Source organism: Penicillium brevicompactum (genome assembly GCF_028827555.1).
Source record: "Penicillium brevicompactum strain IBT 35665 chromosome Unknown utg000001l_segment0_segment0, whole genome shotgun sequence".
In the NCBI taxonomy this organism is placed as follows: Eukaryota; Fungi; Ascomycota; class Eurotiomycetes; order Eurotiales; family Aspergillaceae; genus Penicillium; species Penicillium brevicompactum.
Genome location: NW_026623203.1, coordinates 376,542 through 399,078, shown reverse-complemented (window position 1 = coordinate 399,078; position 22,537 = coordinate 376,542). Strand labels below are relative to the sequence as shown.

Below are 22,537 nucleotides of genomic sequence, written 5' to 3'. Positions count from 1 at the left end.
TCGTCATCAGCGAATAAAGCCCTGTAAAGTAGGATCGTGTCGAGTTTCCAAGTAGGCTTAATATTGGTGGGAGGAAGGAAAGGCAAGCAGTTGTTTGCTGACGTAAACACAGGTAAGCAACGTACCGACAAGCCAGTAGCGCACCCAATCCAACCTATTGAATTTAAATGCGTTTATCCCTATCAAAAGGATGTCGCCATTAAATTGATTCGACGGCAACGTTGTATATCTAGACATCTATTGATTTTATGCCCTATTTCTCCATACCCACTACACTTTGGTGCTGCCCGAATATGTGGTTCAATTGCATCCACAGGCTGCATAATTAATATAGAGGCTTCTTAACTGAGAGGCCTTCTTCTACAGCTGGAATGGGACCTAGCTCACTTTTGCTTCTCTTTCGCGTGTCCAGCACGTAAATTGCTCACTTCTTGATCAAAAACAGCGGCAGATTGCATACTGATCCGGCAGACTGTTAAAACTGATTTCTCACGCAATTAAGCGGGCATGGAGGATTCTTGATCTTGCGCGAAGTAAATCTTAATCGACGAAGCTTGCTTTTGTAGCTTGACGTAGTTCGAAGGTGTTTTTGGGTCTCAATCGCCTGCCGACTCGACTAAACCGGGAGCTCTGAAGTTATTCTGAATAGTCTCTATTTAGAAGCTTTAGTTCGTACGGAGGGTATGCTTCGAGGAAGTGAATCTTGTCGATATGATTATTTCCATCCTGCAATTTTGTCTCAACCATCCGACCATACGAACGTTTTAACACCGCTAAACAGCCGTTATCGAGAGGTGTAGATGATGAGAGGAATGCGGGGGAATACAACTTCGTATAATGCCATTTCTCTCACAATTTTATCGAATTTCGGGAATTAACGACTTCCGTGGCTGTTAGGTATTGAAAGTCGATGCCGTCCTTTCGTCTGCGATGGAGTCGAAGGAATATAGGCCGTTTCGAGCCAGCGAAGACCCATCATCAGGACTAAGTTCAAATCGTCAATCGGGGGAAGGCCGTTGAACCAGGATCTCACAACGCTCGGCAGACTGGTATTCACCCAATCCACCAACAACCATCGGTTTCATTCTAGTAATGCCGTGGTGAAAAGCCAATACGAACGCAGAGTATTTCACGCTGATCATTGGCCCTCCCCTTCCTGAAACCCTTATGCACGAGCATTAAGGGATGGACCTGGCCCCTGGAAGTTCTATCCTATATCTTTTTGGGGGTTTCAGCGAGAACGACATTGCTGCGTTAGGGGTTGACTTTCCACGGTAATGTAGAGAGTTGCTTCATTCTTACGTTGCAACGGTATTGACTTCACACCTCAGTGAGCTTTTAATGATAACACTATAGTAGTATTGCAGTAAAAGCTAAAATAGCTTTTGTCAGCAGCCACGGATGCTACAAATCCACACTTCAACCAGATCCATACACCTCGGGCTTAATCAAATACGTGGGGTATCCATGATTCCCTCCTATCCACAATCCAAAACGCTAGCATCACATGCAAATAATACAGTATCCAAACGTGACCGAGGTTGCACTTAATCTAGAGGGACTTGGAACGGAGATGGTACACGAGACGACTGTGGGGGTGAGATAATAACTTCTGCCTGCAAGTTCAACTGGTATTTTATCTTACTGCGTATCAGCAAAAATATGAGCCGCTACGCTCATTGGTCTGTAGTGGGGTGGCTTGCTCTGCAACAATAGGAAGGAAGTTTTCTGCCCGGGCAGAACCCAAAATGAGATCTATGCCGCATAGCATTCCATCCGCCAACTTTGTTTCCTAATGAAATTCTCTCAACATGAACACTCCGTTCCTAGCCAAGCCCCTTCACTAGCCGGGATGGGTTGCAGAGACTGGTTTGAGAGACCAAAGTTTGAACACAATGAATTAGGCATTCCCTTCAATTGCACGCTGCCGTACGACGTCGCATGACGAGCTGGATAGGCTCTGGCTTTCCTCGCTCCTATTATTTGTGTTCCCTATATAGTTTACAATATCGAATATGCGCAACATTTTGGGCACACCTGCGTCGCAGTACCGGAAACCGGTAAGGAGGGTTGTCCCCCAAATTCAATTATGGACAGATCGTGCACCCCACCCTGTCGTAGCTGCTACTCTTGCATCCACTGGAAAGATTAGGCAACCTGATTTATGTTATTTTTGGGTGGGGCAGCGGAAAAACCAGCCAAATCCCAATGTGGCAGCGATCGGTTGCGTCATTGGGAGGCGCTTATGGGCCAAACTTACATACTTGGGCACTACAGGCCCACATTTCTGGGCGAGTACAATCTGTGCCAATGAAGTCTCTCCGCTTAAACGATATTTTCAGCTTAGTTTGGGTTCCTGAGTCGCTCGAAAGTAAAGAGCCAGAAAAGGATCGGAATTCAGAGATATCCAAGCAAGCTACCTCCGTTGTTCAGAACGCATGAATGCAGAAATGGAACCAAGCACTTCACCTGGAAAGGGTTGGTCAAAAGCAGAAAAACGACGAAGCATCTATCGTGGTCGCCTACATTTACAATGCAACGCTAAAATTATATCCGAGAGAACCCGAAAATTAAAACCAGAAACCACCTCACAGTAGAGCATGTGATGCAAAATCATCATAGAAATCATTGATGGCGAGCTTCGGCGTACTTGGTTTTGATTTGAAGGGCTTTTTATTGCGTAGCTATAGACGTGTCGTTCACGTGTTCGTAGTTATCCTTATAAACTACCGGCTGGCTATAATTCCTATAAAAATATTCCTTCTTCCCTAATGACTATAGTCTTGTTTCGGTATACGTCCCTCAGTTTTACGGCTTTATTGGGCCTCACACAGGCGACCATCAGGCTCAGGTCGGCCCGTGTATAACATCTTCTGGAAGATCCATCTCATTTTGGGAGACCAAAGGGCGAACATAGCTACTGCCGAGTGCTTGGCAGCATCGTTACGTCACGATTAGATGAAAGCTTTGGTCTTCAGCTTCTTCGCTTAAGAATTTGTGTCCTTGGTATTACGTTCACCGCAGTATCGACCCGGTACATGGATACTTTCTCCGCCTCTGCAGTGGTGTTTTTACTCGGGTCGCGTACGACTGCGCTACCACCCGGCGGCGACGAATCAACAGACATTGGAAAGTAATTCATATGAGCGTCAATATGACTCAAACTACGACCGCGGCCCATACTAGCAAGGGTTTCCCAACAAGCTATTTCTTCTTCGAAAAGTATTCCAGCGCTATTACGGCCCACATCGCACCCTTGGTTCTGGGCTGGTGTTTCGTTCTCCCTATCGGTAATTAACTCGCTTGTTCTTGAACTGTGCAGAGGATGAGGAAGAAACTAATTCCTCACTATCAGTGGTCTTGCCCAGAACTTTGCGCTCACGGGTCGCACTTCCGTCCCATTTCATCTTCCTGGTTCTTAACTCTTTGGGCTTGCTGCTCGGAAATCTACACGACAGCCAGATCCCGGATTTGGATCCCAACAAAAGCGACTTGCACCGAACGCTCGGTTGGAGTGCGATGTGTGTCGCTAGCGCTTACGCTTGTCTGGCCTTGATCTTCGCATACGCTGGCCGTGGCCAGGCTAATGCACCTCCCTACGAACCGCCCGCTGGCCAGAGTGGGTGTGAAAAGCTGAAAGAACTACCTACAAAGGTTACTGGCACACGTGAATTGTCACAAAGCACACGTAATGGTTTTATCATATCCAAACGTGTGCCTGGCATAGTGTCGAGCTGGGCTCTTTGCATCTTGAGTGTAGTGTACAATGTTGTTGATTATACCATCCTTCCATTTGGGTTCATCGTTCTTGTGACTGGAACTATGGCCTACGATGACATAATGAGAAGTCATGAGTTCTTCAATTGGCTTGCACATTTACTCAAAGGCAGCATTATCATTTGCTACGGCCTTTTTACGCTTGGGCGCTTTATTGGCTGCTGGGCGAACTTTGGTTGGGCGTGGAACAAGAGACCCTCCGCACATATCGTTGGGAACAGGAGATACAGGATTCCTTCTGTTGAGGCCGTGGAATCTTTTGTCATTTTCTTAAATAGTGTGACTAGTATCTTCCTGGAAAGCTTATCCAAGTGGGGTGACGTGTGGTCTGCTGCTGATCTTCAGCGCGCTTCTGTTTCCATGCTGTTGTTTGGCGGCGGTCTGGTAAGTTCCATTTGATTTGTTTTCTCATGGGTCTAGTACACCGTGGCTAATAACATAACTAGGCCGGCATGCTGCTTGAATCAACCTATATTCGCCGATGGATTAACAATACCATCCTCCAAACTCTTGCTCAAGGTTCCTTGGATGAAGCCTGGCAACCTTCGAACTCACAGTGTGGATCTCTGAACCCAATACCAGTTCTAGTCATGTTCCTGTTTGGTCTTATCACGCGTTCGCGATACCAGGATTGCAGAAATCCGACCTTGTTGCATTATAGATGGGATACCATGCTGGTTGGTTTTGCCCTGGCCCGCGGCATGACTTACCTCCTATTGTTCATCAAACCGTCGACTTCATATCTCCCGGCGCGCCCGCCGACGGAGATCATTGCTGCATTTTTCTTGATCTCAGGTGGCGTCAGCTTCACGTTGAGTTGATTGTAAGATCAACTACTGCTGCTTTTAAAACAGACAGCAATGACTAAAATTTTGTTTATCCACGCCAGGGATGTTCAAGACATAAGGTCCTACGACATGTATGCAATGTTCACCCTTACTGTCGGTGCCAGTGCATTCATCATTGCCCATTAGGTTCTGGCTTTTGGCATACACTTATCAATTTCCGTGGGACTTTTGACCTGAAATCAAATAATGTGTTGAGAGGATAATGTGTCACGAGTACAGGGGTCCTACTGTGCCTTACTGTTTTTCATTGCCAAAAGTATGTCTCCCGCTGTCGGCGAATTGGAGCTGGCAAGCAACAGCAATGTGTCCGAGTTCCGATCGGTCGAATATTGCTTTCAATCTCCTACTCCGTTACTGTGCTTCTACATCCTTTTTATGCTTTCAAGTCCTCTTTGGCTTCAATCATTGGGAATACAACATGGAAAATCAGACAAGTATGTCCTTCCAGTAATTTGACACATTGGTTCTCTGCACATAACCTGTATTAGTCCTGCCATAAGTAAACCTAAATATAACAGAAGACTCCTCCGGCATAAGTTCATCCGCTCGAAAAGCATCGGCCGCTGCAATACCGGAAGCATATGAAAACAAAATGGCACATATAGACTGCACTACTTCTCATTTTTAACCAAGTGTTTCTGTCTGTCATAGTAGACCTGATTCTGGGAAATGCGGACCGGTGATTTGGGTACGAAGGTGTTTCGGGGGTGGCATAGCAAACTTTGTGAACGAAAGGGGATTATGTGCGGCTACTTCATGTGGCGCCAAGGTCGGGATTAGGTGAGCCATTCAAGATGGTGGGTGGCTTTTCGTGATTGAAATAAGACCTGTTTCAGCTTGAGAGATAATAAAGTTTCCGTCGGACCCTTGGTTGAACGTGATGCTGATCATGGAGTCTGAGGCTGGCCGCCCGTGCAAATCTGAGAATCTCAGTTTCAGGAGAAACATATATCCCACTAGCCCGTCAGGCCCTGATGGGATAGACCGAGCGTGGAGATCGTATGCTAAAGAAATGTTCTGGTGACCGGAGTGCCAATGGCGGACGGCGTTGAGCTGCATCGGGAGCGACGAAGGGAAAATAGAGACGTTGTTGGCAAATAGAGCGCCGTTTCGGGTTGAGAAGTCGAAAGTCTGTTCAACTCAGTAATGGCATTCTCAACCTGACTTAAGCGAACGCACCAAATAAGAATTAGAGTCAATATCCTGAGATATTCTGCATCGGAAAAATATAATGGAAAGGCCGGGATGTTTACGTGGCGAGTACCAAAGCCAACTTGCTTCTGTTTGCTTGAAATTACCCCTGCCATCTCGTAGTCATGCGCCTGAGACAGAGTTACTGCAGCATGCCAGGCCAGGTAGATTTTGCACGTGAATAACATGAAGCGTAATAACATGCTGAGATACGCTTTGTGGAACAAGTTTGGTGGGAGAGACGGTGGCAAAATAGAACAAAAATCTTACCCAAGATGAGACAGAAAAGTTGCGTAACATTTCTGTACGTCGGGGGTCGATGGCAGATCAATATAAAGGCGACGGCCTCTTTCATATTATAGAAGTAATTAATACCTGGGGTATGCTGACTAGGTAACACAAAGGCTTGGAAAAACTGTTAGCCAAGTGGAAATACGAGAGATGACCTATCAGATAGACACTACCAAATTGCCAAGACCACCTGGTATTGATCAGGACTCTGGGCACGCCGCACTTGCATATAGATGGGTCAAACTGCTGCAACTGATAACTTCTGAAAAAGGCATCCGGGAAAGTAAATTTTGGGACAGGTGCGATGTTCCATTGGCCAATATCCATGGTAGAGTTGCCCACTGACCGGTCGACGGAATCCAATTCACATAAAACTAATTGTTGGTATCACCAGCTAGGTACTGTGTACACAGTTAAGTGGACAGCATGTATGCTCAAAAAGCAAAAGTCAATTGATTCATGTAGATAGATGTGTATATTCAGTCTAGTTGGAAAACACCCCTGGATCCTGCACGCTGGCCCTCGGCGGTCACAACACGGGAGCCGCAGCCTGGTGCAAGAATGCGTTCACCAAGCAAGGGATGATATCCGTCAGTCGCCAGCAGTAAGTCACCGCTGGCTTGTTCAGATAGAAGGATATATTCCGACACTAATCTTCTCTTCGGCTATGGGCTGTCGCAGGGTGCGAGGGATCGCTTGATGCTTCGCATCCTACACAAACAATGATTTACCCTAATATTAACGCCCAAAACGCCGACGGTTTGAAGCCGTGGTCTTTTCTGCAATAAATGTGATCCGACGATCGATCTATTCGTGGGGGCGTCTAGGTTCTGGGTGTTGACATCTGTCTTTTGAGATAAGGATTGTAAGCCTGTTAGTGAATATCGTGGGCCAAGGCACAGATGTAAAACGCGTGGTCACGCTATCGGTTGAAATATTATCCGATGGGTGATCTCACTGATTTACCTTCCCCCGGGGCTATATCATTTACTCTTGGGGGCTGTAGGTCCTCTGGGAAATACGAGTCTGTTCCCTAGGAGCGAGCAAGGGTGTACCTGGGAACTATGCTATGGATCCTGGGGCCCGATATGATCCCAGGAACGTGTGGGTCTCCCTCGCGCATGAATTTTTTGAAAGCGCATTAATGTAACGGGTCGAAATAGCAAGGCGCCTAGAAATCTTGTGTCGGAACGTGGTCGTTACAGTACGGACTAGTACGGGCATAGCCAATTGACTACTTGAGAGTGTGTTTTTTATACTATAGAAAATGCAGAATAAATAGGGGATGAGCTTAGTAAGGTCGTTGAGAGCCTTAACGATCATCAGGCAGATGGGGGTGCTGAATATTCCTCGGGCGCACTAGTAGAATAGCGACCCTCTTTTGTCGACATCTTGGCATCGTATTCTTAACATAATTTGTTGAAATATGAAGCTATTTGCCGTACGGGCAATGCATCAATTTCCGAGGTTCATGCAACCATCGCCTGATCGAATTATAGTGGGAATTCGCCTATGCCAATAACATGGGAAATAACCACCGTGTCCTCTTCAAAAGTACTTTTACTAGTATAAATAGCTAGAGAGTGACCTCTTGGAGGGATAGAGACTTAAACAACCTCATTCAATGCCAGGCATCTTTTGCACATCTATCCTTTTTACATCGTAACTTCAACATAATTCACATGCGAGCGGCCAGCTAGAAACACCATACTAAATGGGGATAAATTACAACTTGATATCTTAACAACCACGTTTTCATTTTATGTCGGATTGACGGATACTGGTATGTGCTAGTATTAAGGTGTCCCATTGAGATGCATTCATTGTTCTATCTGGATCTTGCTGTTGAAGTGTTATCAGATCTCAGGAGTCGTTCCTAGCGTGTTACAACGCTGGTATGCCGAGCGTACCCCGTTTACCATACAGAGACAAAGAGGGAATGGGTACTTGATGAATAACCCTGTTCTTAGTGGTAAAATACCACCCCTCAGTTCGACATTTCATTCTGCACCATTTGGCATCACTTGCTACGATGATCCCCTGGTGTTTACTCAGTATTTGTGGCACACAGCCTCCAGTTCGATTGAGCTGGTTCAATGCAAACACCAATATCCCTCGGTGAAGCTATAATTTGGCAAAACACCCACGATCAGACCTACCAGGTCTAGATGAAGCATTGAACGAGCGCTCGAAATACAATCTGTTGCTCAGACAATTATGGTGATGCGATAGACTGTTCCTCGCGTAGTCGGATTTGGCGCTTCAGGCGGCTTGCAAGTCACTCACTCTGCTGGTAGAATGCCTACATCCACAACGGTCGCGAGTCAAAGTGGATTCCCGATAAAGACAGCTAAGAAATTGAGGGGCTTGGCTCAAAAATTTCCGACTGGCTGCTTCTACATCGGAACCGTCGCAACCCCGTGAATAATCCCGTAAGCAACTACGATTTATATCGCCGGTCCTCTCCCATTATCATCATCCACTACTGCACCCAAAGCGATCGCCATTGCTTTTGGGTATAGTACTCGAGTTCACGCGATCGAGCATACTCTACTGTGTAGAGAACATAGTTGCAGCCCGATCGGGTCTAGCAAGCGCCATTTTGACCAGATCTGATAAAGACGATTCCGCCAGCATTTACGACGGACTTGGATTGGAGCCGCAGCAGACATGCGCGTTACCAATACCGCCGAAAGCAATCATATGAATGCTGATTAGGGGTAGAAATTTGAGCATAGGCTGTCATAGATAGTCAGAGAGGTCGCACAGAGGATGGCTCTGAGTAAAGTTGTGCAGACATCCAACTCACCTTTACAAAGGATATGCTTGAACAGTGATATGCCAAATGTCGGCCAGGGCGCGGTGAGTTTTGACAAAATATATTTGATGCCCAAGGACAGGCGACGTAGGGGACGTAGAGAGCTCGGCCATTCCCAGAGAAAACCGCTTGCACGCGATATGTCAGAAGACGATTTCAGTGAGAGATACACGCGCTCGGGTTGACTAACCTGGAGATGCAGTGACATCCAGGGCAAATGGTCTTTGCACACGTAACTCGGCTTGATAGAAAAAAGGTGCTTAGGCATCAGATCCAGCCAGCGTATATCCAAAGACACCACAGCAGTTCTGACGGTGCTCTTGATGCAGCGTCGTGCATGTCCGGTTGATTCACTTTCACTTGTTCGTTTCCGCTTGGTAGCTCCACCCGCTGGAATACATCGACCGGCTCGGCAACGCGGAGTAGGATCGGATAGGACAGTATGGGTCGGTGATTCGTAGCTCGTGGCTCTCTAGTTGACTCGGGACACCCTACCATCTCCTTTTATCGGTCCGTACCTGATATGGCCAATGTTCATCTGTAGGCTCGAAATAATGGGGTCCCGCCTCACCCTCTCCTTGCACGCAGACTTAGACCCACAGCCTGCTCGTCGGTGAAAGTAGGACTCGTCCGCCATGAGCCAGACCGAAACATGAGCTCATCCCGGTGCCTGTCGAGCTGCCAGGCATCAAAAGACGTGAGATGCGAATCGAGGATAATGAGGATCGCTCATTGGACGTCAGGAATTTGATCCACAAGGAGGCTATTCTTTCGCGGTGTTCGAATGCCGAGACACGGTGGTATAAGCCCATTACGGTTTGGGCTTCGCATCGGGTAGACACATCAGCACATGACTGATGCACAGAGTCGACTGAGAGAAGGGCCGAGACGATCTGGACTTTATATTGGCTCATCATCGATGCCACCAGTAGCTGTGTGGAAATGATAGACAGCATGCGATCGCATCGGTATAGGGGAACTCGAGCAGAGAAAATGAGGACGTCCTGTTGTTCGATGCGGGTCAGCCAGGCTTACCACTTGACGAGTTGTTATGACTTACCTTTCATAGAGTTCGCAGAGGGCACGCTATGTACGCTTGAGACGAGACGATCAGCGATATTCGTGGTCATATGAACTTGCCAAATAGATCACTTACAATCCTCTTCGACAAGGTAATGCAGCACCATTCATGCCATGTTGTGTTCTGGTTCACCGCGCTCTCCGGCCGTTGCTTCCAAAAGGCCGGGCTGTGGACAAAACCACCAGCATTCCTCGGTCTTTTGGAGTTCCAGGATTAAGACGCGAGATTCCAACCGAGGACAATGAATATCACCCATTGGACGCCAGGAATTCGATCCACAAGGAACCTATTCTTTCGCGATGTTCGAACACCGAGACGGACGGTGGTTTGGCCCATTATGCCTTGGTCGTTGTATCGGTAGACACATCAGCACATGGCTGGTGCATAGTGTCGACTAAGAGAAGGGCCGAGACGATGTGAACCTTCCAGTCATTCCTCGTCCATGCCACCAGTGTTCATGAGGAAGGGACAGATAGCTTGCGATCGCATCGGTATAGAGAAGCTCGAGCAGACAAGATTGGTCGCTTCGCATTCGACTCGAGTGACGGGAATAGGAGGGGCGCTGTTGTAGGATCCGAGTCAGCAAGGCTTACCACTTGCACGAGTTATGACTTACCTGTTCATAAAGTTCGCAGAACGTTCGCTTGAGACAAACCGATCAATTAGGTTCGTGGCCTTATCTTACCGACGGGATCACTTACAATTGTATTCATCAATGCGTCACCATTCATGGCATGTTGACATGATGTTGTATCCAATTCGTCGCACTCTCCAGCTATCGCTTCGAATAAGCCGCGCTGGGTGCACCGGGCAACTTCTGAGAGCCAAAGGCGCGTGACGGAATACCTGTGACGACAAAGCGTACAGTCGTAATGGGATAAGACCTCGCGATGGGGACGGCAGAGGTTCGTACACTCCGCCGTTCATGGTGTGAGGGCGGTGAGGTTGAGGCGGAAGACGCGATGGATCACGCGTCGTCGTGACGTGGTCTTATCTCCGATCCGGCGATAGGACTCTCAACGGGCATCTTTCACAGTGGCGACGGCTGCTCCTATAGTGGCATAGAAATCAGTAATGGTATTGGTGATTTAGAGCACAAAAATTCGCAACAACTGATATAGCGCAGCAGAGGATGTGATCAATCACTCACATTTTCATGAAGAATGGACGTCTCAAGCTTCTGCGCAGCGAAACTCGTGATCGGATGTCCGCACCTGTTATTAGCCCGTTCCTTCTTCACCTGATTCTTTGCTGCGTGGTTTGATGCGACGGGGCCATGAATAGTGTGTAGACAGTGGCTTTGTGCAGAGCACTAACGGGGGTGCTGTATCCTCGGGGACTTCTGGTGCAATGTCGATGTTCACCATCGTTCATTAGCTTGTACATCGGCGACATAATCCATGACTCACATGCTCTGGTGGCCAAAACTAGGGACGAAGATACGGCAAAGAGCTGTGACTCTTGCGCTCGTGTATTGTGGTCAATTGTCCTCGGTTCTATTGAAATCGCATCGTCTTCGGAATCAGTGAGACAGGTCAGGCTAAGGTTCACATACCTCGACGTGAACATTCGCACTTTCTCTTGGAAATACACAGAGGCTGTACAGAAGATCAGCTCAGTCGGCTGCTGTGGTGGAGGCATCTTTGCATATACACCTTTAATCGGCTGGTGTGAATGGCAGTGCATCTGGTGGGAATCATACCTGTATCTCTCACAGGCACTGGCTGGCTTGCTTATCCACGATGTATTCTATGAATGTCAGTACAGTGGAATTCAGTACCGGGTCAAGGGGAAGAACTTATCAAGTGACTCAGACACAAGCCTGCTCGGCTTTGCAGAGTCAGGTGAATAAATTGAAGAGCAAATTGCCGGGGGTAGAGGACGTATTTAAAGACTTCTCGGCTCCTTCTGTTGCATAAGTGCTCTGCTTGGCAGAACGCGTTGAGGAACAACTTTCTTAATTGAGGCCTGTTGAACCCCATTTCTTCTTTTTACCGCAATTATTTGCAGCGACATGCAGCGACATGCAGCGACATGCAGCGACAATTTTTATGCATTTAGCTCAGCGAGAGAGACAAGTTAGAGTGGTGTTGGGAAAAAGGATGTTGAGTCGGTCAAGAAACTATGGCTCACTGCCGAATCCTTCAGGGCCCTCTTAAATTGAGGCTTTGTGGAAGATATTCCGTCCGCAATGACAGGCTCATATTTCTTGTTCTGATACCTCACCTGTGAGTAACTCAACGTTGAATCACCGAAAACCGCCTACAACTTCATTTCTCGAAATTATGGACTTTTTTCCCTAGCCTCGCTTTAGTGTGGTGTTGGTTGTGTTGAGCTGGGGTCTGTCCGACCAGACTGTGGAAAGCGAGGTCACAGTAGTATGTGCGCGACCTGTCAACCCGTTGAAGGTTAGCCCAACGTTGTCAACACTCACTCAATTTTCGAAGTTATGACCAAAAAGATGCCCTTTTTTGCTTTTTTGCATTCTTTTTGAACTTCTTTGTTTGATGATGATTATTATGTTCTACAATGTTCTATTTCTCAAATATCTGAGGCGTTCAACGAAAGCAAAAGAGGCGTCTGATTGAAATGTATGTCCAGTCATTGAGTACGCTAACTAGCCTTTCTCTGGATGAATCCAATGCCTGCTCCAAAAAGCGCAGCCGGGCTAGCTGCTTGTCGTGGCGAAGCTGAAGGCCATCTCTCTTTTTTCTCAGGTGCGCACCAGCTTCCTCCAAAAGAAGATTCTCCTGCTCTAGCCTCTGGCCATTGATGTGCTTGGACACGCATGACTCCCATAGACGTCGATAGAGTCCAACAAATCGAGCTGCGGGAAAGGCGGACTTTGGATCGTCGTGCTCGAGGTCTGCTAGCTCCTTCAGAATATATTGAATGGGCTCGGTCGCTAGGGCGTGTCTTGTATCAGCTTTCTGTTGTGAGAGGGAGGACTTCAATGGCCAGCAAGAATATTTAAAGCCCAGTCGTCACACTTACAAATCGGACATAGTCAGATATTTCCTGTAACTTGTCGTTTTCGCCAACGTTTGGCATTTCATTGGGCTGGTGATCTTAATTTTCCTGGGCTGTGGAGCTGTTTTGTGCGTCCATTTTGTCCACAGGATAAAGTCAAAGGTGTGAACAATACCATCTCCATCAGGCATTTGTGCCTCTTACAGACTATATGGACGCAGGTATTTGTGGACTGAGTTTACAATTACTGCAACGGTCAATCGAAATAGTCAAATTCTGGCTGGAGTTTTTACGTGTTCAGCGGACTGCTGACGGTGTATTCAACAATAGGGATAGTTGGTCGGGGAAAGTGATCAAACCTCACGATGTTGAGGGCTAGAGACGAACGCTTGCAGAGGAACCACCCTTTCAGAGTTGATCTGGCAGGGCCCGTGAATGAAATAAGAGGAGGTTGAGGTTACAGCTATTCAATAAAATCAGAATATCAAGAATGGCAGAAAAAATCCATTCGATGATTCAAAGTTGGATTGAGAAGAAATGTGATCTCTAAACATGTGGGCACCCGACTGATCTCACAGTATTGATCGTAAGCACCTCTCTCAATTTTTGTCCTTTGGCCCATTTGTTCAAAACATATTCCTGAAGGGAAAGCGCCATAGTGTAGTACCACTTTGTTTGCTCCTGGATAGAGAGACCTTTTGATAATAAAGGCGGTGGAGGTATTGGACCTCCACGTCCCCCCCAAGTCCTAACACCTCTCCCCCCTGTCAGACAAATCCATGAATATATGTAGAATGCTTTCGGGTCAAATCGACGTAGCGCTCCCGATTTAAGCTCAGAATGTTGGGTATCAGACAACCCAAGAAAGAGACCCATCGCCTCAATCACCACCCGAGCTCTCCATATCCATTTTGCTTTACGAACAGGCAAGGATTGGACCCAATGGCTCGCAAAATCCATCCGCTTTTCATATTCCACTTCTGTCTCTTGAGGTTCCTTTGCGCATTCGGCATTCATCTCAACCTCTAGAGCGTTCTGGCGAGATGTATAATCTGGCACTTCGAGCTTGCGAACCGATTTGATGAGATTATAAATCTGTTCAGCGCTTTCTTTCGCTTCTTAATCTGCAAGAACGTAGTCTCCAAGTCGTATAAGAGTTGTATGTTCATCCGGGTAGCACACGCTCAACAACAAGGCTGGCAGAAACTCGATTTTTGGCTTCGCGGGAACGGTAGACTTGGAAATCGTGCCTTTTGGGCCTTTCAATCTATGAGATGGCTTTTTTATGCGAGAAGTGAGTGTGGCCTTTTTTTGGTTGCCAGAGTCTGCCTTTTGGCGGGTCTGTTGGCGTATTTGTGCCATTGAGGTGGTTGAACAAGACTACCAAGCTGACAGTTTTTTCTCAGACGAAAAGGATGAAATGGTTATCTAGACTGCAAAAGCAGGGTTGGCGGGTTAAATAACTGATGGTGACAGGTATTAGTCATGTCTATCAGATGATTCTAGTCTAGCTCCTGGGAGCAGCGAATTTGTTCCTAGTGGCGTGTCAAGGGCGCGGCAGACCGCATGTGTCTTAGTACCACTTAACACATCTATTGCCAGTCACATAAACATAGCGTTGTTTTCACAATTTCAAGAGCTAAATATTGCGCCAAAAACTTCTGATGAGATGCTGCTTCATTCTAGTGATGCTTTTGCTCGAAAATCAGTGGTGGAAAGAATCGCCTATACCCAGCAACGGCGGCCGAAGTAAATGCCGACATCACCGATCCTGGAAACGTTCAACTGAATTCCAGGACCTTTGAATTCTCAGGGAACCCCTCTTTAGCTCCCAGAGCGATTTCGTGGCTCTAGGAATCCGAGCTTTTACCCTGGGATCTTCAATCTACGATCCTGGCTGAATTAAGACTTGGTTATGGGAACACATTGGCTAGATCTGGGAGCTATTGCGCTCCCGGGGCCGTATTTCTGCATCCGAGAATCAATATGCTGCCTTTCATTTCCAGGATATTTTATTGACTCACAAAACTCTTCCATCTCCGTTGCGTGAGGATCTCACGTATACGCAGATGAATAGTCAATATTAAAGAAAGCTATAGTCGACTCTAGATACAAGACGTAGCGCGAGGAAGCAAAAGGAACAGGCTTCCTCGCGTTCAGGGGAACCCACATGCACCATGTGGGTCCCGCAGATCATTTCTCCAAACATCCTGTATACTTCATGTATATCCCTGACAGAAACCGCACTGAAGCCCCCGGGAGCAAGATAGCTCCCAGGGCCAAGCCTTCATTCCCAGGGTTGATAGGGTTTGATCCTGAAAACCACAAAATCATTAAAAGGAGCGGCGTATCCCCTGGGAACTACTTTATTAGCTCCTGGAGCTACTTCCTTATCCTAAGACGCTAACCTACTCCTGGATTCTTGGCTCTACGTTCCTGAATGAACACGAAATCGGTTTGGGGATTGTATTGCCTGGATCTGGGAGCCGTTGCACTCCTAGGGCCGTATCTCTGAATCCTAGAGTCAATCTTCTGCCTCCCAGCGTAGGGTACTAACTCACAAAACACCTTCGCACAAATCTGAGTCATTTAATTATTCCCAGACGCCTAGCCTAGGGCTTTAGGAACAGCACTCAAGGTTCTAGGAATTAATAAGCTATCAGCAGGAATTTGACGGGGATCCCCCGTGGTACATGGACAACGTCCTAGAAGCTACGGCGGGTCTCCTGGGGACTATATGGCTCCTAGAAGCGGCCCATATGCTCCTAGAAGCCGAACTAAAGCCTTTGGGAGCAGAAAAACTCCCAGGGCCAAGATGTGTTTTCCCAGTGCTGCTAGGATCATATTCAGTTGCGTGAAGATTTCCGGAAAGTCGAGATAAAAAGACCTACAAGCTACAACTGATTCCTTGTGGCTGTCATTCCTGGATGGCTCACATTTCCACAATTGGCTTCTTGAAGTCTTCGCGAACACCGGTTTGGTTCACTTTACGCAGAAAAGGTCGATGATCATGACCTTTCTCATACATCGAGCTACTCCAAGGGTGAGCATTAACGTGAGGATACTCTGAGATTGACCAAAGTGGGCGGGGTAGTCAGATCAAGAACTGAGCATGCTTGGATGGACAAAAATTCTGATTGGTAAATCATCTCAGCATCATTGTAATAAAAATAATTTCTTGCATGACACATCCGGCAGCTTTTCCCAATAGCTCCAAATTCTATCTCCTTCCGTCGTCCTTCGAAGAGCCATCATGAAAATCTCTCACTACCTTCCATCTTAATTCTCTCTCTCTCATTCCTTGACACGGCCCTACTCAGAGCAGATCTTTGAACCCCCACTTTGACTGATTGGTAGACTCAGTGCGCGTACTCTCCTAGTGACCGCATAAGCCACCTACGATAAAACATACAACAGACATGATGACCACTCCAGATCTGAAGGCGGACTGGCCAACGGCTCCGTAATACATAATCTTGTAGTATGGAAAGCGGCCTGCACTGTCAAAAAGCTCAAAGGATGTCTCAAAGCCGTGAACGTGGCTGGCAACATAACCCCCCAAGGAGAGAACAATCACACTCACAACGATTTGAATGCAACTGTAGTGGAATTGAGCAGTGCTGTTTGCTGTACCACCTTCGGGCAGATCACAAGGACAAACCCGAAGATGGAAAACAGGGCTGACACCAGGGCCACAATCACCATGCCCACGAGGACGTTTCCATAATGGTTTGAAACGTGATGTCGAAAATAGAGTCGCTCGAGGTGACGATGTCAGATTTTTCGCGGTCTCGCAGAATGACAGCAAAGCGTACAATGGCGGAACTGAGATCGCCAAGGGCCAGCCAGGTGATGGCAAGGAAAATGATGGCAAGACGCATCCGAATTGTGGCTGCGGAAGTATTCAGGGGCATTGTGTCCGCAAGGAAGGATTTGTTCGAATGCAGGAAGATAAGGTAGGTTTCGTGCAAGTAAATAAAATAATCAAACAAAGTAAAGGACAACGGCAGAATGATGAAGCAGGTCAATCTCCGGGCGCCGTGAATTTATAAGTGCTATGCGCTCTCTCAAAAAAAAAGCTGCTTCAATAAAGAATAGCCCAGCTCATAGTGAGCCGTGATAGGTGCCTTTTTCATGCTTTGCCTGCCTCAGTGGCAATTCTGATAGGCGTTTTCTCGGTAAGGATGTTTCAATTAGAGGAGCTATTTCTATCCTTCAGATCGGCGGCCGCGGAAGCCGTCTCTGATGCTTGGTTGTAAAACAGGCCCAGGAGTCACCGCGTGTATATATAGGTGACCTGTGAAACGGGGCCCAGGATATTCTCATCGTCTCCAAGACGGGTGGTAGACTGTGCATAAAATATTTCAAACCAAATAGTGATCCCAGAAAATTTCCCGATACCGACACAGTTTGCCCCGGTCTTTTCGCGATATCACTTTGCTGTAGACAAGAAATTTATCCTTTGCTATTGATCAACAAACTACCGAACACTTCCACAGGAACGCACATCCCCCTATTCTCTGTCGTTTCTGTTGAGATCTTTTGTTTCGAGCTACAGTAAGCGGAAACGGACAGCTCTCATATTGAGCAGAAAAGCCTCGAGATGGTAACGAATATATACCAGTAAAGCAAAATCAATCTCACGGTCCGTAAGTGTTCAAGACTAGATAGAAAGATATCTGCAACGATATATAGAATGTATATCTTAGGCTTGACTAGCGAAGTGTTGAATATGCACTAAGAAGGAGCTTTCATACATAGGATTTCCTCATTGCCTTCAAATCGTGATTCCCAGTCGATCACAAAGGTCCTTTGCAGCCAAATGGCCAGCAATCTTCTTATTACGTCCGGTTCCCGATCCATTCCACTTTCCAAACTTTATGCTCACTTTGAACCGAGGAGGGTCTAAGGTGAGCGTTGAATATGTACGTTGGAGTACTCTGCCGTCTTCTTGTCCTCTTTCAAACAAAGCAGATGTGTACCTTGGTAGGTTGTCTTCATCGTGAGAGTCAGATGGTGCGTTTAATTCGGTACTCAAATTGCTCAAAGGAGACCGTAACTGTGGGTATTCAGTGGTGAGAGGAGCCATTGTGTTTGTACTATCTGTACGGGCTTCCACGTGGTGTCCTATGTAACTCCAGCGAAGCATGCTGCACATCAGGGCATGGGCTTCTGATCCCGGTAGCGAGCGAAAAGCAAAGCCAAGAAGTTGGAACACAGCAGTCTTCGGGTCTCTGACTTGATCGTAAAATGAAGCAATACGCATTGTTTGCAGGTATTGCATTCCTGCAGAATAGTTATATGACCCAACGACTTGACTAGTATCCGACTGTTACTCAGTCAGTCGCGAGTGAATTTTCGAGGATCAGACAACCAACCAGTAAGTCGTCGGAGCTGTTTGATTGAGCTAGGGCCAGCGTGATGTTTGCGCGAAACATCTCTTCTCCCACGAGCTGGTCTTTGTCTCGCATTAGAGCACAATATATCTGAAGAGGAGTAAGTGAAGAAGACCCACTAATTAGAGCCTCGTGGTTAGTTGAACCTTGGCGAGTTGCCATAGTCGTGGATTCTCACGTTGGAAAATGAAATTGAATAGGTCGTTGGTTTGATATATTGGAGCCGGACCAATTTGGCTTGGTCAGTAAGCTATTTATATACAAAAATTGGAACTTACGGAGACATGTATGTACAATGGCGTCAGAAACCACTCGCGTTGATGTGTTCGAGCATAGTCCGAGCTTTGTCTGTATATATTGGCTGAGTGGTATGAAGAAGGCTTTCATTGAGGCTACCTGAATCTATCTTACATGTGCGAAAGCCAAAGTCCGATACATGCAATACCATTCAGCTTTTAGAAGTTTAGCACCTATCACAAAGATGCCGCATTATATTACTAGAGAATACCAGTTGCACGTCAGCCCGTAAGATGCGCCATCCGTGATGGCTAGAGATCATCAATCATCGTAGTGCCACAGATCGAAGGCGTATAGCGATGTTCAAGTCTGAGAAGATCCCATCAGAACAAGCGGTGAAGCATCGAACAATATGTGGACCAACCAGATTGGTCATTTTTGAAGTCTTTCAGTTCGTATTTGTTTCATGTCTGGGTGCTAGCCAGCTTACCTGCAGATCCTGATTACGCGAGTAGGTTTTCCGAATAGAAAATATGAGAACAATAAGATTGAATTGCTAGAGCAACTACATTTTCGTAGGCATATTCTGTCCTCCAGATAATCAAGACGGTGCACAATCTGGAAAATATGCCGGTAGATGATGGGTGTTTGTAGCTGAGTTTGATGCTGCGTATTTCATTGATTTTTCTACTTTCCAACTGAAGTAGCGGTGAATAGTGGCGAGTGGATGAGGGTACCTATGCATTGCAGCAGCTGATCGGCATGTGGAGTCGCTGCTTAGCGCGCCATTTTTGAATTGGTTTCGAGCACCAAAAGATGTGTCTCTTCCCTATTGGTTACGCAATCAATGCAAGTTAGTATGAATTAGCCAAAGACGCACTACTTCGGTCGTGGTTCTGTATATATCCTGGTAGTATTAACGTGGGTTTTTCCTTGAGTCTCTATCCACGATACCATCAATAGCTATGGAAGTACCACTTTCTGACCAGGATGAGGACAACGAGGATTGGATTTCAAGTACTGCCCTTGATTTTCTGCCCGACTCATTCCTGTCTTTTCATCAATTTGAAACGTTTGATCTTTCAATGGTCCCCAACCCACAAGGTGGTGCAGCACCTTTTTCAGAAACAACATTTCATGCATTTCAGCAGCCGGATAATAGTTACGACTTCGCGGATACAGCTACCTTAGACCAATCGCTTTTCACTGGGAACTACTCCGAAAATTGGCCTCTGTAGAGTGCTCCATCGGATGTCATTCCTAATGAAAGGGAACTATGTCAAGACGATGCCCGGAATATGGTATTTGCGGAGGGTTCCAACCTTGAGGGAGTCCAAGAAGGACGCGCTTCAGTACCGCTGACTACTGTATCACAGTCGAGGGTCAAGTTTGAAGAAGCAGAATTGCCTTCGCTAGACCTTTTGATGTCTTTTTCCAATGGAGTGTATCGCTGCCTATATCAGAATTGCGAATGGAAGAGGCCATTGGATGGGAAACAAAATTTGAGATATAAACACGTCTCTAAAATGAACTCAATACCGTTACTGATGTCTAACAGAAGACATATTCGGCAACACCTCAAGCCTGTCAAATGTGCGAACGGTTTCTGTGCTTATCGTGCAGCTGAACAAGTGGATATGCATCGGCATGTCAAAGCTTACCGCAGGTTGTTGGCTGAAAGACATTCAGGGGTGGCGGAAAACTTCACTTGCGACCAATGTAGTAAACCCTTCACGCGACATGATAATCTAAAGAGGCATGAAAAGATGAATATATGCAAATAAAGCAGCGATTCAATTTATGATATTTTATCTCCGGCCTTAGACATATTATGATGAGGAAGGCAGCCAGTACTAGTTTTATTTTTCAATTTTAAGTATACTGTGCTATACATAATCTGTCGTATTATAACGATCGAAATGTTGCAGGTTGTTCTCAATTTATCTAGACATAGATTGAAGCACCTCCGCCATCCAGGTCAGATTCCTCGTCGATGTCTCTCAATATATCAGAGCCACTTGATCGTCCACCCGAGCCATTTTTCAACTTTTCATTCAGCCGGTCAATGAAGGCGTCCTCGCATTCTGCAGATGGACTTTGTTGGTGGAGAATGGTAGACGTAAAGGCAGAGCTATTGTGGCAGAGCTCTGTGATTCCTGTTCTTGAATCAGGATGTCTATGGCCAACCGAGGATTGTCTAAGGGCTTGATTGATGACAAGTTCACGAAGCTCTTGTGTCACTCTGTTCAGTACATCCAACTGCTGTCTTCCAGCCGCATTGAATTTGGTAAAGTTCTCCACCAGAGGAGGTCCCCAATTTGTCCACACATTTTGGTGCGATTCGGGGACAACCATTCGTGCTGGGTGGTACTTGAAATACATCTCACAACATAAACAGGCCGGCTTACTGCACGCAATATAGCGGTCGTTCTTCGCATGTAGCATTTGGTTGCGGTGAAAGTATTCAAGTATTTGTACCTCCGCATGAATTCGCGGCTTAATATTCAGATATTTGCGTGGGAACTTCTCGAAGATTTATATCACGGCGTTGAATTTGAAAAGACCGCGTTCGACCTCCAGTCGCTTGTTAGAGTTCTTCGGTAACATACGGTTGAGAACACCGCCAAGGTAGGTATGTCTGTCGGGTTGTGGAGGAGGCACAGATGCTAGAGGCTCCACGGCGAGAATATCGAAAGCTTCGAGTATGTAGCTCACATCAATAGCAGCTTCAAAAAGCTCCTTCGATGCCCGTATGCGATGGGCTAGTCGTCCAAGCAGATGCCTCACGTGCGCAAAACGTTCAAAGTCTTTTTCCGGGCCTCCTATGTCCTTTTGTTGTACAGAACCGATCTGCAGTTGTGAAAAACATTCCGAATGCCGGGTATCGTAAGCAAACGTGCAAAGTGTGAGATCATCGTCATGGCTCAAAAGCAATTTGAACCACTGCCTCAGTGTTTCAGCTACCAGAATATCAGAGCCGGTAAGCATAAGCCTTTGGAAAGGGCTAGATACCTTCGCATGTACTCGAATTTGAAAGCTTCTGCTGACAAGCAGCCACGGCATTGTACAAACAGTTCTTCCTTGGCAATGCGTTTCTTTCCAAAGTCGATACACAATTTCGAAAACTCGTTTCCTTTTTGGGCTTACGCTGTCTTTGGCAAATCATCGATATTACGCAGTGACTCAAGGACATTCTCAAGGAAGCGAGTGATTTCAGCTGTGCCTTTGTTTGAGGCGACCCAAAATCTGTAGCGAGTGTCGAGCTCTTCAAGGCCGATCGCGGTGCAGGAATCACCTCCTTTGTCAAAGTCACAAATATAGCAAAGATTCTGTAAAAACCCCCGACGAGTTGATTGGTCTCTGTTTAGATCATGCAGCTTCGGTTTGTGATCGCCGCGGCTCTGCCCAAGCAATTGCAAAAGTAACGAAACTTCATAAAACCTAATCAGAAGCTTGTGATACTTATTAGAACTCGAGCGACCGATAAATTTGGGTTGAAGCTCGAATTTTGGAGGAATAGTGCTAGATCTAGCCGGTCGGGCATCGCGAGGAAACAGGGAAAAAGACATATCGCAATATGCTACAGTATCGCCGAAGTGACCACGAACTCAAAGGAGACTGGAAGCGAAATGGTGGGGAAAATTAAGTATCAACACGAAGAAGCCCTTTATCTATGCAATATCATTCGAGAAAAACGCAAGTTACTTGGAATTTAGTAATGGAGAAAGGTGGCTCACTATTCAACATGATAGTCAACTGTTACCCTTACTGAAGGCTGGACCGCTAACGAACGTGCTAACATGATATATAATTGGTTGATCCCTCAAGCTACAGCGAGAGAAGATAATGAATGTTTTCAACTGATAAACTAACCATGAACTTTTATCTCTACTTAGTTATCACTCGCCATAGTATACTAGAACAGAAA

The 22,537-nt window shown here is 46.5% G+C and overlaps 3 protein-coding genes across 3 annotated transcripts; 1 reads left to right on the top strand and 2 right to left on the bottom strand.

Moving 5' to 3' along the window:
• Positions 1-3,038: 3,038 nt before the first annotated feature.
• N7506_000090 (uncharacterized protein) lies at positions 3,039-4,751 on the top strand (the record flags this gene model as incomplete). Its single annotated transcript, XM_056949386.1, has 5 exons — positions 3,039-3,133; positions 3,187-3,290; positions 3,356-4,161; positions 4,224-4,577; positions 4,632-4,751. The coding sequence occupies 5 exons, from the start codon at positions 3,039-3,041 to the stop codon at positions 4,749-4,751; spliced, it is 1,479 nt and encodes a 492-aa protein (XP_056815301.1).
• An 11,923-nt stretch (positions 4,752-16,674) lies between these two features.
• Positions 16,675-16,890, bottom strand: N7506_000089 (uncharacterized protein; the record flags this gene model as incomplete). The annotated part of the gene is made up of 1 exon (XM_056949385.1): positions 16,675-16,890. The coding sequence occupies one exon, from the start codon at positions 16,888-16,890 to the stop codon at positions 16,675-16,677; it is 216 nt and encodes a 71-aa protein (XP_056815300.1).
• A 3,663-nt stretch (positions 16,891-20,553) lies between these two features.
• On the bottom strand, positions 20,554-21,054 carry N7506_000088 (uncharacterized protein; the record flags this gene model as incomplete). Its single annotated transcript, XM_056949384.1, has 2 exons — positions 20,554-20,969; positions 21,018-21,054. The coding sequence occupies 2 exons, from the start codon at positions 21,052-21,054 to the stop codon at positions 20,554-20,556; spliced, it is 453 nt and encodes a 150-aa protein (XP_056815299.1).
• Between the last annotated feature and the right edge of the window lie 1,483 nt (positions 21,055-22,537).